Source organism: Platichthys flesus, chromosome 4, assembly GCF_949316205.1.
Source record: "Platichthys flesus chromosome 4, fPlaFle2.1, whole genome shotgun sequence".
NCBI classification, from domain to species: Eukaryota; Metazoa; Chordata; class Actinopteri; order Pleuronectiformes; family Pleuronectidae; genus Platichthys; species Platichthys flesus.
In genome coordinates, this window is record NC_084948.1 from 28,194,612 (window position 1) to 28,209,215 (window position 14,604).

Below are 14,604 nucleotides of genomic sequence, written 5' to 3' on the forward strand. Positions count from 1 at the left end.
AGAGTGAGACAAAGAAAATGATCAGTGAATGAAAGACGATGTTTCTGAACAGGAGAGAAACAGACTGAGCTGTTGTTACTGTCACATGTTCAAATGAAAGGTCTCTAACAGACGTCAAACAAACAGGTCAACACAAACACGTCAACACAAACACGTCAACACAAACATGACGCCTCATTTCCCTGTTTGTTGTAGTCAAACTCAGAGAGTTGTTGACTTCAGGTCAGGACTTGTTTTCAGACGCTGTTAAAACCTACGAATCAGTAGATCAGGTTCCTGTGTGTGCGTGTGTGTGTGTGTGTGTGTGTGTGTGTCTGTCTGTGAGAATGTGTGTGTGTTTGAATGGTACATAACAGTGATGCAGGTACAAACAACCCTGATCCTTTTCTTCTGTTTTGCAATAGAACACACATGACATGACAGCTCCAGAAAGTGAAGCCAATTTACCTTGCTCGCCCCCTGGTGGCTGGCTACAGTAAAGGTCGTACACCCTCTTCATGTTAGTAGATGGGACATGGACCAAACTAAAATATCAAAGTAGACGTTAAATAAATGACATTTTAGTTTCATACATCAACATCAAAGCTGCAGTCGCATCAGAGATCAAGATTCAGATGGAGATCGTTGTCGTTAATCAACAGGAATCTGACCAGGAGAATATAAATCAACACCAGTATAACACACTGGTTGTGTTTCCAGCAGGTTGTTTGGATGTCGTGGTGAGTTCATGTGCATCGAGCGTCTGATCGTTGTCTTCATGCATTCTGCCTTCTCATGTGAGCATTCAGAGCCGGGCTGCCAGACGCACATCAGCTCTGAAGGAAGACGAGCCCGGCGCCACCCCCGCTCTGCGTGAAGAGGATGAAGATCAGCTGTCGTGCTGCTGCACATTATGATGATGATGATGGTGGTGCACCAATCAGATGAAGAGTTTAACAAGAAAGATTTTTCACGATGACGGTGGAGAGATTAACGCTCGTGATTCGTTTTTCAAGTCCATTGACGCCCAAAAAACATCTGCTGTGTGTGTGTGTGTGTGTGTGTCTGTGTGTGTGAGTCTGTGTGTTGTGAAGAGTCTTGTTATGAAATATAATATTTGTCTAAGCTTATGTTTATAGAGACTTGTTCTATCTCTGAGTGATTCTTGACGTTTCAGCAGCAGTGGTGATGTGATGCTGTTGCACAATGAGCGTGCACGTTGTGATGCTGCTGCAGAGTGAGCGTGCACGTTGTGATGCTGTTGCACAATGAGCGTGCACGTTGTGATGCTGTTGCACAATGAGCGTGCACGTTGTGATGCTGCTGCAAAGTGAGCGTGCACGTTGTGATGCTGCTGCAGAGTGAGCGTGCACGTGTTCATTCACTCATCACATCAGACACAGGAAACGTAGATGGATGAAAAGGGTCCAGGACGTTTTCTGAAGCTTCATCACCTATGTGGGCGGAGTCTAACTGTACTTGACTCTGATTGGTTGGTAGAAAGCATCTGACCTGGACGTGTTGGGGGGGTAGTAGTCTTTCTGTTTGAATGGAGAACATGAATGAAGCAGTGTGGACCAGAACCAGGCTCAGTTGGATCCAGATCCAGAACTCCTCTTGGGATCTGAGGAACCTTTCACACCTGATGTTCAGCTCCACTCTGAACTCGTCTCAGACCGGACCCTGGTTTCATGAGACTTCGTTTTGTTTTTGCTGCTGGACTCACTTTGACCTTCACTCTGTCTCATGGAGTTTATGTCTGAGGTGAAAAGAAGGAGTGTTTTACCACACACACACACACACACACACACACACACAGAAATGTACCCTTCACACACTCCTGCTTCTCTGTGGTAACCTGACCAGGGATTAATGAAACGCACACAGAGACCAGCAGGTCTGTGAGCGGCTGCAGGTAGAAGGTGAAATATAAACACAGATCGTTGGCTAAAAGTCCTGCAGCCCCTGAACACACCACAGTCAGCTGCATGTTGTGTTGTGGCTCAGTTGTGTAGAAAGTTCTCCAGCAGCACGTTGTTGTTGGTTGTGTAACTGTCTTTCTCTCAGAGAGTTGATAAGAAGTTCACACTGAGGACCGGTCGATGACTTCCTGTCGAAGACGCTGCTGCTTCACTTCCTGTTTGTCTTCAGACGTCAGACACAAAGACACAAAGACTCAAACACTCGAGATCAATCACAGACAAGTGAAACTCCCATTGTTCCAAACTGAAACCCTGCGTTTAGGATTTCTTGTGCTCATCGTGAAGACTGTGTCCTGATGTCCAGAGCCGGCCGGTCAGTTAGCATAAACACGTCAACAGCTTCAACAGCTGCCAACCGAGCTAGAGCAGGTCCACAGGCGGGTTAGAGTCCGGGTGTTCGGAGGTCAAAGGTCACAGTTCAGTTGGGGGATCCTCTGATTTGATGACTCGTCCCTCTTCAGAGTCAAACTTGTTTCAGCAGCGATGTTTCTTCTGGGTCTGTGATGAACTTCATGATAAACTGTTCACGTCCGACAGAAGAATTCACCTGGAAAACCTGCTCAGGATGTCGGAGGAGGTTTTCAGCCCAGAGTGCCGCCTGCAGGCTCAGTCGCAGTGAAGCTTATCTGTGTCTGTCAGCAGAGGAAGAACTGAACATGAACACACTGAACCACCAGAGGAAACAGATTCCATCCAGCTGTGGCTGCAGGGACGGAGCTGGCCTCATCAGATATTCAGCTGCGACAGGAAACGATCCTGAGGGAGGAAGAGGAGAAGCTCCGAGGAAGAAACCAGCAGAACAAGTCCAGCATCTCACAGGAAGTTCACAAAGCTTCTCCTCCGATGATGGACGCTGGAACATGTGGGACAGCCGATGATTGACAGTTGACAGCCCTAACGCACTGCTCTCATTGGTTGTCAGGTTTATTTATACTCAAATAAATATGAGCACAGAGGAGAGAAAACAAGTGTTACTACATCATAATACTTCAACCCAGGGAAATGATTATTATTTAGTTTTTATTTGCATTTCCAGTTTGTTCCTAATGTGACAGATACGACACATGAGAAGCTGCCGAGGCTCAGGAGGAGCAGCAACCAATCAGCAACCAGCTGAGGACGGGAGACGAGAAAAATGTAGAAACAGAGTTCAGATTACAGTCTGCGTGGACACACACACACACACACACACACATACACACATACACACACACACACTCACACACAAACACACACACACATGTCTCAGGTGCATCTGAACCGGTGACTCTGACTCAGCAGCTTCAGCTTCTTCAGTTTCAGAGTCGCTCAGCTCCTCGTGTTCACCTCCACTGAGTTTTCACGCCGGTGTAATTTGAGATCCAGATGTTTCCTTCAGGATGTGGTGGAGACCAAACCTGGAGCTAAGAGAGGGAACACTGGATGCTGATGTTTCTAGCGACGACAACATTCCAGTCGTGTTTTTCACCTGCTGGTCGTCTCACACACATAATGCAGCTGGGGTTAAATTCACAGTGACGGGGTGGTGGGGTGGGGATGGTTTGAGGAAATGGGTGGAGGTGGGCGGGGCTTCATCACCCAGCTGGAATAGATTTCCTCCCAAGACTGAAACTGAACAATGAGAGCTGTGTTTCTGAGAGGAGGGTTGTGTGTGTGTGTGTGTGTCTGTGTGAATGAACTGAGTTAGGTTTATCTGTGTTTTTATACTTTGATTGTACATATGAGTATTTATATCTGGTTATTACTCAGACAGATCGATCAACCAATCAAACTTTATTCATAGAGCTCATTTCCTCTTTATCGGTGCCGTGTCTGTTTCTGGTTTGACTTCATGTAAATTAAAAATAACTTTTGTGTAAAGTTCTTCGTCGTCTTTATTTTCTCTGACGTCCAGAAACAGACTTCATCCTAATCCAGAGAAGAAGAAGTACAACATTCTCTAGGCTCTAAATTACAGTGAGAAACCAGAAGTAACCAGATCCCATGAAGCGTGTCCAGACATCAGATGATGAAACGTCAGATTCCTGTTGAACCTTTGACACTCTTGAACTCAGTGAAACTTTGTTTTCATCGTTTAACTCGACAGTTTAAAACTTTTCAGTCCTGACGCCAAAATACCCCCCCCCCCCCCCCCCCCCCAGTGTCCTGCACGTGAAGCTCCTCCCTGAATAAAGTGAGATGAGGTCATCTCAGGGCTGACATCATCGGTCTGACAGCCACAGAGGATCCTCCCTGAAACGACTTCACACTGACCTCAGAGCAGCCGTCCCTGGAGCATCACACACTGAGGCACTGTTTGTGTAGCGACACCCTGGTTTCACTTCAGATGACACAAAGTCCCAAAGTTTCATTCGCACCAAACACTCAGAGACGATGTAAATCGTTTGACCTTTGACCTCCTGTAACAAACACTTTACATGATCTTCGGCCTCTGATGTCTCACGTCTGTTTCCCTCAGTCCTGGAGATCCTGCAGCTCGTCAAGAGGCGGGACCTGCTCCTGGCCGACTCCCACATCCAGGAGCTGGAGCAGGAGTGTAACGAGGAGGACACCAGCGCTAGCGTGAAGGACAGCGAGCGCAGGAAGGCGAAGGACGTGGAGCTGCTCTACGAGGAGCTGCAGAAGGAGCTGTGGGCTGTGGTCAGGGAGTCTCTGAGGTCCCCCACCGCGGGGCCCAACCTGGGCCTGGTGGTTCAGGTGAGGACTGCTGCTGCCATGGGTACACTGAAGTTCACAGGTGGCGTTGTTGACCTCTGTGTATGTGTTTGTGTGTTCAGGTGCTGCAGCAGGAGGAACAGGCGGATAAAGACTGGGCCCTCAGTGGGGGGGCAGCCCCTGGGGGCCCGAGGCCTCGTCAGCTGAAGCAGAGGTGGAGGGAGGCCGTGGAGGAGGCAGCTGACGGCTCGCTGCCCCAGAAGGCGGAGTTCACGGCCGGGGAGCTGGATGGTTATCTGGGCCGGCTCCGGGCCCGGGTGGTGGAGGACCTGGGGGCCGCCAACAGGAACGTGGTCTCCATCTACCCCGAGGAGTTCCAGGCCTTCCAGGTGAGACGACAGCAAGGAAGTCAATCTCATAGAAACGTTTCTGCTTTCGTCTTAGTTTGAAAACTCCGACCTTTGACCTTCAGGTGTACGTGCAGAGCTACCATCAGGCGGTGGCTAGGCGCCTGGAGGCCATCACCGACAGCCAGCTGGAGATCACAGACATCTACTCACTGCTGAACTGGCTCCACAACGTCTACGACAGGTGAGGACTCATCACGTGACACTGAGCCTCAGCACTTTACAGTGTGACACAGAAGGTCAAAGGTCGACTTCATCACGTGACACTGAGCCTCAGCACTTTACAGTGTGACACAGAAGGTCAAAGGTCGACTTCATCATCATGATCAACACTAGAAGCCAGGAGATGAGCACATTTTAATCTATTTCATTTTTTTTTATTTATTAATATTGTCTGGATTATTTAATTATTTTAAATTGTATTTCTAGTGAGTCAGTGCAGCGTGGTCCCCTGAGAGAACGTCTGTGTACGTGTGTGTGTCTTAACCATGTGCGTGTTGTTTCAGTGATGTTCTGGGGACCGTGTGCATTACGAGTCCGTTCAGTCGCTCACAGCTCAGCCCTCTGCTGCCCCTAGAGACCGTGGACAGACTGCAGCTGGACTGTCTGAACTCCGTCAGGGTGAGACACACACACACACAAACACACACACACACACACAAATATTCAAGTAAACATGAACAGTAACCTTAGGTTGTTAGTAAATTAATATATTTACTTATTAAGTGAAAATTGTCTTTGTCTCATAAAGAAGAGCACAAGTAAACAACAACTTAAAAACAATGTTCAAACATTGTTGTGTTGTACACAGAGATGGTTGTTGTCACTTTGTGTAGTTAAGAGCACTAAGAACATTTATGGAACAGAGGCAACAGAGGCCCCCTCTAGCGCCTCCTGGAGACCACAGGTGTAAAGGACGCCAGCAGGAGCCTCGTTCGTCTTTGTCCTCTCAGTAATGAGTTTCCTGTTGTGTTACTGGTTGTGTGTTTGTTATGAAGCTGTGTCCGCCCCCTGCAGGCGAAAGTGACCACGGAGCTGAGTCAGGTGCTGGACGAGGAGGAGAAGCGATGGATGGAGACGCTCCACATCGAGGAGTTCCACATCAATCTGGCCAAGACTGTCATGCAGGTAAGAGCCCCGCCCCCTGTAGCCGAGGTCACTTCCTGTGTGTTTAAATAAAGGTTTTTCAATCAGAGCGCGGCTGCTGGATTCTGATTGTTTCTGAGGTCGACCTTCAACTGCAGCCAAAGTCAACACTGAGCACTTCCTACACACAGACACACTCACACACACACACACACACACTTACACAAACTCTCACACACACACACACACACATACATTCTCACACTCAGACACACTCTCACACACACACACATACACACACTCACTAACATACACACACACAAACACACACACACACACAATCACTCACTAACATACAAACAGACACAAACTCTCACACACAAACCCACACACACACAATCACTCACTAACAAACACACACACACAAACTCACACAGACATACACACAATGGCTCACTCACACTCAGACAGACACACTGTAGTGATCTCCACTGGAAGCAGCTGCTGCCCTCTAGTGGTCAACGTGCAGCTCTGTTAGTCAGAACAGTTTCTACTTTGATCTTAATCACTGAACCTTCTGGTCGTTTTGGATGAAGTAAGTTTTGTTAATATTATTTTTACGACATAAGTCCTGTGGGTTCTAGCGGCTGCAGGTGGATCTGGAGCGCTCGGCCTCCATCAACCAGAGTTTGGGCTCCAGAGTCGCTCAGTGCTGCCTCAATGGTCTGGCCGACTTCCTCTACAGGTACACAAACACACACACACACACAGACACACACACTCACACACTTGTCTTACTAGTAAGTAGTGACGGTCTGTGATTTTGTGTTATAGTTTCCAGCGTAAAGTGGACATGTTCCACGAGGGGATGCAGAGCGGAATGTTTGGAGACAATGAAGACGGATACGTGTCCAAAACCATCGCCCTGGTCAACTGCTGTCCCCCGTTCAGGTCCGAGGACACGAGGGACAACCCCGGTCTCAGAGCTTCTTATCAGCTGAGGAGAGTGTCCATGCCATCTAAACTGTGTGTGTGTCTGTGTGTCTGTGTGTGTGTGTGTGTATGGTGTGTGTGTGTGTGCAGGGGTTTCGTGCAGCGCTGTGCTCAGTGTGATCCGTCACTCGGTGAGGACTCTCTGCATCGAGCCAATAAAGCTCTGGATCACATCGTTCAGCAGGGGGTTCGAGTCCTGGCAGAACGACTCTACCTACACATCAGGGTACACACACACACACGCACAAACAGACACACAAAACCCGTGGCAAAAAATCTAATCTGCAGAGGCCATATTTTAATCAACTCAGATCTTCTAACCAGTGTGTGTTTGTTTGTGTGTTTGTGTGTGTGTGTGTTTGTGTGTATGTGTGTTTGTATGTGTGTGTGTGCGTCTGTGTTTCAGCCGTTCTTCGAGCGCTTGGTGAAGAAGAAGTGGATCAGTAACTCGGAGCCGTACGATCAGATCGAAGCGCTCATCAAAGATCACTTTAAGAAGTATCACAGGATGGACAGTCCCCCGTATCAGGTACGTGTCTCACTGTGTCTCTGTCTCTCTGTCTCACTGTGTCTCTCTGTGTCTCTGTCTCTCTGTCTCTCTGTGTCTCTGTCTCTCGTTCTCTCTGTCTCTCTGTCTCTCTGTCTCACTGTGTCTCTGTCTCTCTGTGTCTCTGTCTCTCTGTCTCTCGTTCTCTCTGTCTCTCTGTCTCTCTGTCTCACTGTGTCTCTGTCTCTCTGTCTCACTGTGTCTCTGTCTCTCGTTCTCTCTGTCTCTCTGTCTCTCTGTCTCACTGTGTCTCTGTCTCTCTGTGTCTCTGTCTCTCTGTCTCTCGTTCTCTCTGTCTCTCTGTCTCTCTGTCTCACTGTGTCTCTGTCTCTCTGTCTCACTGTGTCTCTGTCTCTCGTTCTCTCTGTCTCTCTGTCTCTCTGTCTCACTGTGTCTCTGTCTCTCTGTGTCTCTGTCTCTCTGTCTCTCTGTCTCTCTGTCTCTCGTTCTCTCTGTCTCTCGTTCTCTCGTTCTCTCGTTCTCTCTGTCTCTCTGTGTCTCTGTCTCTCTGTCTCACTGTGTCTCTCTGTGTCTCTGTCTCTCTGTCTCTCTGTGTCTCTGTCTCTCGTTCTCTCTGTCTCTCTGTCTCTCTGTCTCACTGTGTCTCTGTCTCTCTGTGTCTCTGTCTCTCTGTCTCTCGTTCTCTCTGTCTCTCTGTCTCTCTGTCTCACTGTGTCTCTGTCTCTCTGTCTCACTGTGTCTCTGTCTCTCGTTCTCTCTGTCTCTCTGTCTCTCTGTCTCACTGTGTCTCTGTCTCTCTGTGTCTCTGTCTCTCTGTCTCTCGTTCTCTCTGTCTCTCTGTCTCTCTGTCTCACTGTGTCTCTGTCTCTCTGTCTCACTGTGTCTCTGTCTCTCGTTCTCTCTGTCTCTCTGTCTCTCTGTCTCACTGTGTCTCTGTCTCTCTGTGTCTCTGTCTCTCTGTCTCTCTGTCTCTCTGTCTCTCGTTCTCTCTGTCTCTCGTTCTCTCGTTCTCTCTGTCTCTCTGTCTCTCTGTCTCTCTGTCTCTCGTTCTCTCTGTCTCTCTGTCTCTCTGTGTCTCTGTCTCTCTGTCTCTCTGTCTCTCGTTCTCTCTGTCTCTCTGTCTCTCTGTGTCTCTGTCTCTCTGTCTCTCTGTCTCTCTGTCTCTCGTTCTCTCTGTCTCTCTGTGTCTCTGTCTCTCTGTCTCTCTGTCTCTCTGTCTCTCTGTGTCTCTGTCTCTCTGTCTCTCTGTCTCTCTGTCTCTCTGTCTCTCGTTCTCTCTGTCTCTCTGTCTCTCTGTCTCTCGTTCTCTCTGTCTCTCTGTCTCTCTGTGTCTCTGTCTCTCTGTCTCTCTGTCTCTCTTTCTCTCGTTCTCTCTGTCTCTCTGTGTCTCTGTCTCTCTGTCTCTCTGTCTCTCGTTCTCTCTGTCTCTCTGTCTCTCTGTCTCTCGTTCTCTCTGTCTCTCTGTCTCTCTGTCTCTCTGTCTCTCTGTCTCTCTGTGTCTCTGTCTGTCTGTCTCTCTGTCTCTCTGTCTCTCTGTCTCTCTGTCTCTCGTTCTCTCTGTCTCTCTGTCTCTCTGTCTCTCGTTCTCTCTGTCTCTCTGTCTCTCTGTGTCTCTGTCTCTCTGTCTCTCTGTGTCTCTGTCTCTCTGTCTCTCGTTCTCTCTGTCTCTCTGTCTCTCTGTGTCTCTGTCTCTCTGTCTCTCTGTCTCTCTGTCTCTCTGTGTCTCTGTCTCTCTGTCTCTCTGTCTCTCTGTCTCTCTATCTCTCTGTCTCACTGTGTCTCTGTCTCACTGTGTCTCTGTGTCTCTGTCTCTCTCTGTCTCTCTGTCTCTCTGTCTCTCTATCTCTCTGTCTCTCTGTCTCTCTATCTCTCTGTCTCACTGTGTCTCTGTGTCTCTCGCCCTCAGCTGCTGGTGGCGGAGGTCCACCGCCGTGTGGTCATGGAGTACCTTCGCTCGGTCATGCGAGGCAGAATCCTCTGCACCTCCATGAAGATGAGGAAGAGGATGGCTGGACGCCTCAGGGACGAAGGCACACAGATCAAAGTCCTCTTCAAAGACCTGGTCAGTGTTCAGGGTCAAAGGTCACGCTGAGACGCTGCTCGCTGGGACGTCCACAGGTGGTAACTGTTGTGTGTGTCCAACAGGAGTCTCCGTCCAGCTGGTTGGACAGCGCGCTCGCTCACATCTCAGAGATCATCCAGCTGGAGGACGTCCCGTCCGTCCAGATGGAGGTGGGGGTTCTGGTCAGAGAGTTTCCGGACGTCAGGTAAACAAACGCAGCGATTAACAGGATCCTTCATTTACATGAAGATAGAACAGGCATGTCTCTGATGTGTCCAATGTTATTAAAGTTTCTTGATTCATTTGAATCATTGGTTATCAAAGTACTGATCATTAAATCAGCTTCACTCCATTGGGCTCCTCCCACAGGAAGAATGATGCTTTAACACACGTTAGGATCAACTGCACTGATTCATAAACTGAGAAACATTTTGATTAGCTGAACTGGTGATTACCCATTCCTGGTATGAGACACTGTGATTGGCTGACGATGACTCACCTGTCGAGATTGTCCAATGAATGAGTAGCTCTTGGGATATCTGAATTGAGAGGAAGTGAGGATCATGTAGAGAACTCTAGAGCCTCATGTGGCATCACTACTTCCTGTTTGGTGTTTCATCTGAGAAACGAGTGTAAGCACGAAGAGAAGAGCTGAAGCTGGAAATCTGTGTGAGATCTTTACATGAAAGTAAAGATCTCACATGAAATGAAATCAATTCCACCTGATCTCTAACACGCTCTGAAACAAAGAGGGAAAAAGAACTTCCCTATTCTCTCTCTCTCCCTGTTTCCAGGAAGAAACACGTGTCGGCCATTTTGAACATCCGGGGGATGACTCGGCAGTCGGAGCGTCAGGAGATCCTGAACATCGTGAAGGACCTGGAGAGCAGCGACGGCGGCTCGGCTCGACTCGCCCGTGACCGCGGCCTCTTCTCGGAGGTGCCCGTCACCTCGGAGGTCCACTGCCTGAACGTGGGCCTGAGCCGCGTGGCCCTCACGGCCTCGTCCTGCTTCACCGCGCTGAGACCCCGCCGACGCAAAGCCCGCACGCCCGTCCAGGAGAACCCCGACGACCTTCTCTGAGAGGGGTCACCAGGTTTCAGGTCTTCTGTCTGACAGGAAGTGAAACTGAGGCTTTTGGTTTAGTTCTAATCAAACTCCATGAAGAGTCAGGATTATTGTCCATGAAACCATCAGTGCAAACAACAGAAACCAGTCGGATCCCAACACGAGGTCGTCAGCTCAGAATCGAACCGGATCATCGCTCCAACGTTCATCAATCGGGTGAACGTCGGAGACTTTCAATTCAACTGAATCAGTCCAACGAGATCAGAGCCCCTCTCTGTCGTGTCTGTTGAATTCCCCTGATCTGAGTTCAGCAGGCGAACCCGAGTGGGACCTGACGTCAGCTGATCACTAAATAATAATATTCAGAGGCTGGAATCCCAGTGGACTCATTTTAAAGCTTCACCTAAATATTTCCAATCAACACACTGAGAATAGTGAGTCAGCAGATCAACAACATGTGTAACGAAAAAGAAGGAGACATTGATATGTGTGTGTTGCTGTTTCCACATGATCTTCACATGTTTAACAGGTTCCACTTCCAGTTTGTCACGAATCACCTGCATCATGATTTTATATTTGATGATTTCAGATTTGATTTGTATTTTAAATATGAGATCAGGTTCATCCCTGTTTGATTTCTGGACTTTGAGCTGAAAGGCACTTTATCAAGGGTGGACGAGAGGAGAGCAGTTCTCTGGACTGAGGTGGACTCTGGACTGAAGTGGACTCTGGACTGAGGTGGACTCTAGGACAAAGACCAGAACTAGAGGACTCAACCACAGTTCAGTTCATCAGAGCCGCTCATTCAGGATCTGGACTGAGACAGACCTGCTCGCTGGTTTTTATACTTCAGGGTTTCACAGGAGTTTGTTTTGGGGTTTTCAATTTTTTGCTTCATGACAGTAACTGCACAGTCGTAGTTTTATTGTTGCACAGGATATAAGAGAAAAGACATTTAATCTAAGGTACTAGACAAAGAGTTGTGAGTCTCTTCAGCTGATTGTGTATTTAAAGCATTGATTTTAGCTCCAGCTCGTTGGTGTGATGAGGTTTCTGATAAAATTCTTCAGAGATAAATGCAGGTTTGTTATTTGTGTTTTCGGATAAACAGACATTTACTTCAGAATGTGTGAAACCAGAGGGAGGGCTCCCTCTGCTGGTGATGACCGACATCACACAATCTTCCAATTCTACGTTTGGAAGATCCTCGAATCCGTGGTTTTTCAGTTTGTGAACAAAACTTTCAATGATCTTTTTATTCAATATTTCCAGGAACAATGTGCTGTTGGTTTGCTGCATTCAAGGTCCCTCCGACCTTTAAGATCTCCATCATCGCAAACCTCTTCCAGCCGACACTCAGACACACACTTTACACTGTGTGTGTCGATCATGTGTCTGTCTCCTGTTGATGTGGATGCATGAAATACAACTTTGTGTTGAGAATAAAACATCAGATCACTCACGGCTCCGCTTACATTTTTTCTATAAAGCTCTTGTTGAATTGACATTTTTCAAGTTTAATTCAATAACACTATTTTAATATTTGGTGATTTCAAGTATGAGTTGATTTTCTCTTTATTAAGCACGTTCAACTGTCACATTTCAGCTGATTGAAAACACGTCGAAAGTCGCTCTACAATTCTAGTTCATTGTTCACGTTAACCATTAAAGAGTCTGAGTGAAAGTTTGATGCACTTTATTGAAGTCGTCTGCTCACAGAGTCAAATGTTTCACAAGTGTTAGTGAGAAGTTTCCTCCTACAGATTAAAAATATCACATGTTTAAATACAATACAAACACACACAGTGACCCCGCCCCCTCAGCCCCACCACATCCAGACCTTCCTCAAGTAATAAACAAGCCCCGCCCATTTGAGATTAAAAAGGATTAATGGCTGAAGTGAACTCGACATTTTAACAAACTAAAAAACACAGGTCTCCTGCAAAGCATCAAGGGAAACGTAGTTTGATTAAAACTTTATCTTTAAACATTGAAAAAATATATAAAAACCCTCTTTTATTAAAGTTCGATGGAAAAAAACAGCTGTTTATGACATTACAGTTTTCACTGTTACAAAAAACACACAAACAGAAATGTGAAATAAAATTCTAACTTTAGTCAGAGGGATATCTTTTGAATTTTTTTTTTTAACGTTTTATTTTGTCGGGGGATGGGGAGGGGTCGGGCCTCACTGTGTTTTTTGTTTTCAAAAATAAAAACAAGCAAATAAAGCATTGAATAGCACCAACATTAATTTCAGGCTAAATAAATAACTCTGAGGACACAGTAAAAACGGTAAAAATATAAAACGGCTGAGTTCAAACATATTTACAAATGAGTGGGACAGAGATGAGGATCAGGTCTGCTTCCAGGAACACAGGCTGAAACCAGAGAAACACAAATTCACAAAATATTTCCCCTAAATGACAGAAACAGGAAGTTACTTGTTTTTAAAAACATTTTTGAGAGTTTTTTGTTATAACTTTAAAAATATTGAAACATTAAATCTTTCTAAATGAAACACAGATATTCAAGTGGACTTTATTTAAAACACAAATAAAAACCAAAGAGTGAAGATCTATACAGATGAACATGGAGGATATAATATAAATGGAGTCATATTTTCAGCTCCTAGTTCTGGTTGTAGTTGTGAATCATGATCTTGGTTCTGGTTGTGGGTCTGAATCATGATCCTGGTTCTGATTGTGGGTCTGAATCATGATCCTGGTTCTGATTGTGGGTCTGAATCATGATCTTGGTTCTGGTTGTGGGTCTGAATCCTGATCCTGGTTCTGATTGTGGGTCTGAATCATGATCCTGGTTCTGATTGTGGGTCTGAATCATGATCTTGGTTCTGGTTGTGGTTCTGATCTGCGATGTCAGTGTTGCTCGTTGTTTCAAGTTTTAATGTTGAATTCTTTTCACATCTTCTCACACGATTTTCTGTCTAAATATTAACACAACCTTGACCGACCAATGACATGCAGTCACTGCCTCTCACCTGACCAATCAGAGAGCATATTCAGGGGCAGGTCCTGGTTGGCCACCAGGTGGGGCTAGAGGCGAGTCCTAAACTTCCCTAGTTCGTCATCGTAATTGGATGACGAGAGATCGATCCACCGATCAGCTGCTACAGGATGTGATAACCTGTAACGAAACCTGACATCACACATCTGTCTGATCGTTAGTGAAGACCAGTCCCTCCTGAAGATCTGGACCTGATTGGTCGAGGAGTTGATTGGCAGCATCGTCACTGACACGACTGTCTCTCGTCATAGACACCTTAACCAGCGAGTCTCATTTTGTGCGTCTGCTCGGTGGAGAAGCTCCTCGCTGCCTCCTGCAGGGGGGAGTTGAAAGGATGCTTCACCTCCTGCTCCTCAGTGAACCAGCATCGCCCCCTCACTCCCTCATGCAGGAGGAGGTGGTGTTCCTCCTCCTCAATCCCTCATGCAGACGTTGCACTTCCCGATGTTGCTCCTCTGCTGCCAGCTGTCGGTCAGCGTGGTGGAGGAGCCGTTGGAGGTGTCCACTATGGTCAACCAGTAACTGTAGATGTTGGCAAAGTAATGGCAGGTTCCTCGGGGCCCCTGACACTCCACGAAGGGCTGGGCCCTGAAGTCCGACAGACAGCTCCCTGATGACGTCAGTGACTGACCGCCGCCTTCGTCACCAGCACCTGTATGCTGCGACACACAGGAAATGACATCATAGTCAGGTGAGCGAGCCACAGAGCTAGCATTAGCATTAGCAGTGTTAGCTGTAGTAGCAGCTGCACCACTTCTAATAGCAAGAGTATTAGCTGGAGTATTATTCATAATATTAGCAGTATAGCATTAGCAGTAGTATTATCGTACTGATGTG

The 14,604-nt window shown here is 47.1% G+C and overlaps 2 protein-coding genes across 4 annotated transcripts in view; one reads left to right on the plus strand and one right to left on the minus strand.

Moving 5' to 3' along the window:
* exoc3l2b (exocyst complex component 3-like 2b) overlaps window positions 1-12,199 on the plus strand; it is a 26,601-nt gene extending 14,402 nt beyond the window's left edge. For both annotated transcript variants that reach the window (XM_062385790.1, XM_062385791.1), the window contains exons 4-15: window positions 4,420-4,658; window positions 4,739-5,005; window positions 5,089-5,207; window positions 5,530-5,644; window positions 6,041-6,151; window positions 6,754-6,854; window positions 6,944-7,060; window positions 7,193-7,328; window positions 7,509-7,631; window positions 9,517-9,672; window positions 9,756-9,877; window positions 10,467-12,199. In XM_062385790.1, the coding sequence (XP_062241774.1) occupies window positions 4,420-4,658; window positions 4,739-5,005; window positions 5,089-5,207; window positions 5,530-5,644; window positions 6,041-6,151; window positions 6,754-6,854; window positions 6,944-7,060; window positions 7,193-7,328; window positions 7,509-7,631; window positions 9,517-9,672; window positions 9,756-9,877; window positions 10,467-10,755 (1,895 nt within the window). In that variant the 3' untranslated portion in view covers window positions 10,756-12,199. The remainder of the gene's footprint in view (window positions 1-4,419; window positions 4,659-4,738; window positions 5,006-5,088; window positions 5,208-5,529; window positions 5,645-6,040; window positions 6,152-6,753; window positions 6,855-6,943; window positions 7,061-7,192; window positions 7,329-7,508; window positions 7,632-9,516; window positions 9,673-9,755; window positions 9,878-10,466) is intronic.
* Window positions 12,200-12,419: 220 nt separating this feature from the next.
* The window catches only part of col4a4 (collagen, type IV, alpha 4), a 28,062-nt gene continuing 25,877 nt past the window's right edge, over window positions 12,420-14,604 (minus strand). The window contains exons 46-47 of one of the 2 annotated variants that reach the window (XR_009920525.1): window positions 13,742-14,426; window positions 12,420-13,121 (exon numbers count right to left, since the gene is read on the minus strand). Coding sequence is in view for 1 of the 2 variants with exons in the window: in XM_062386531.1 (XP_062242515.1) it covers window positions 14,181-14,426 (246 nt within the window). In the remaining variant the exon portion in view is untranslated. Of the gene's footprint in view, window positions 14,427-14,604 lie in introns of both variants that reach the window. The other variant, XM_062386531.1, reaches the window with a different exon arrangement.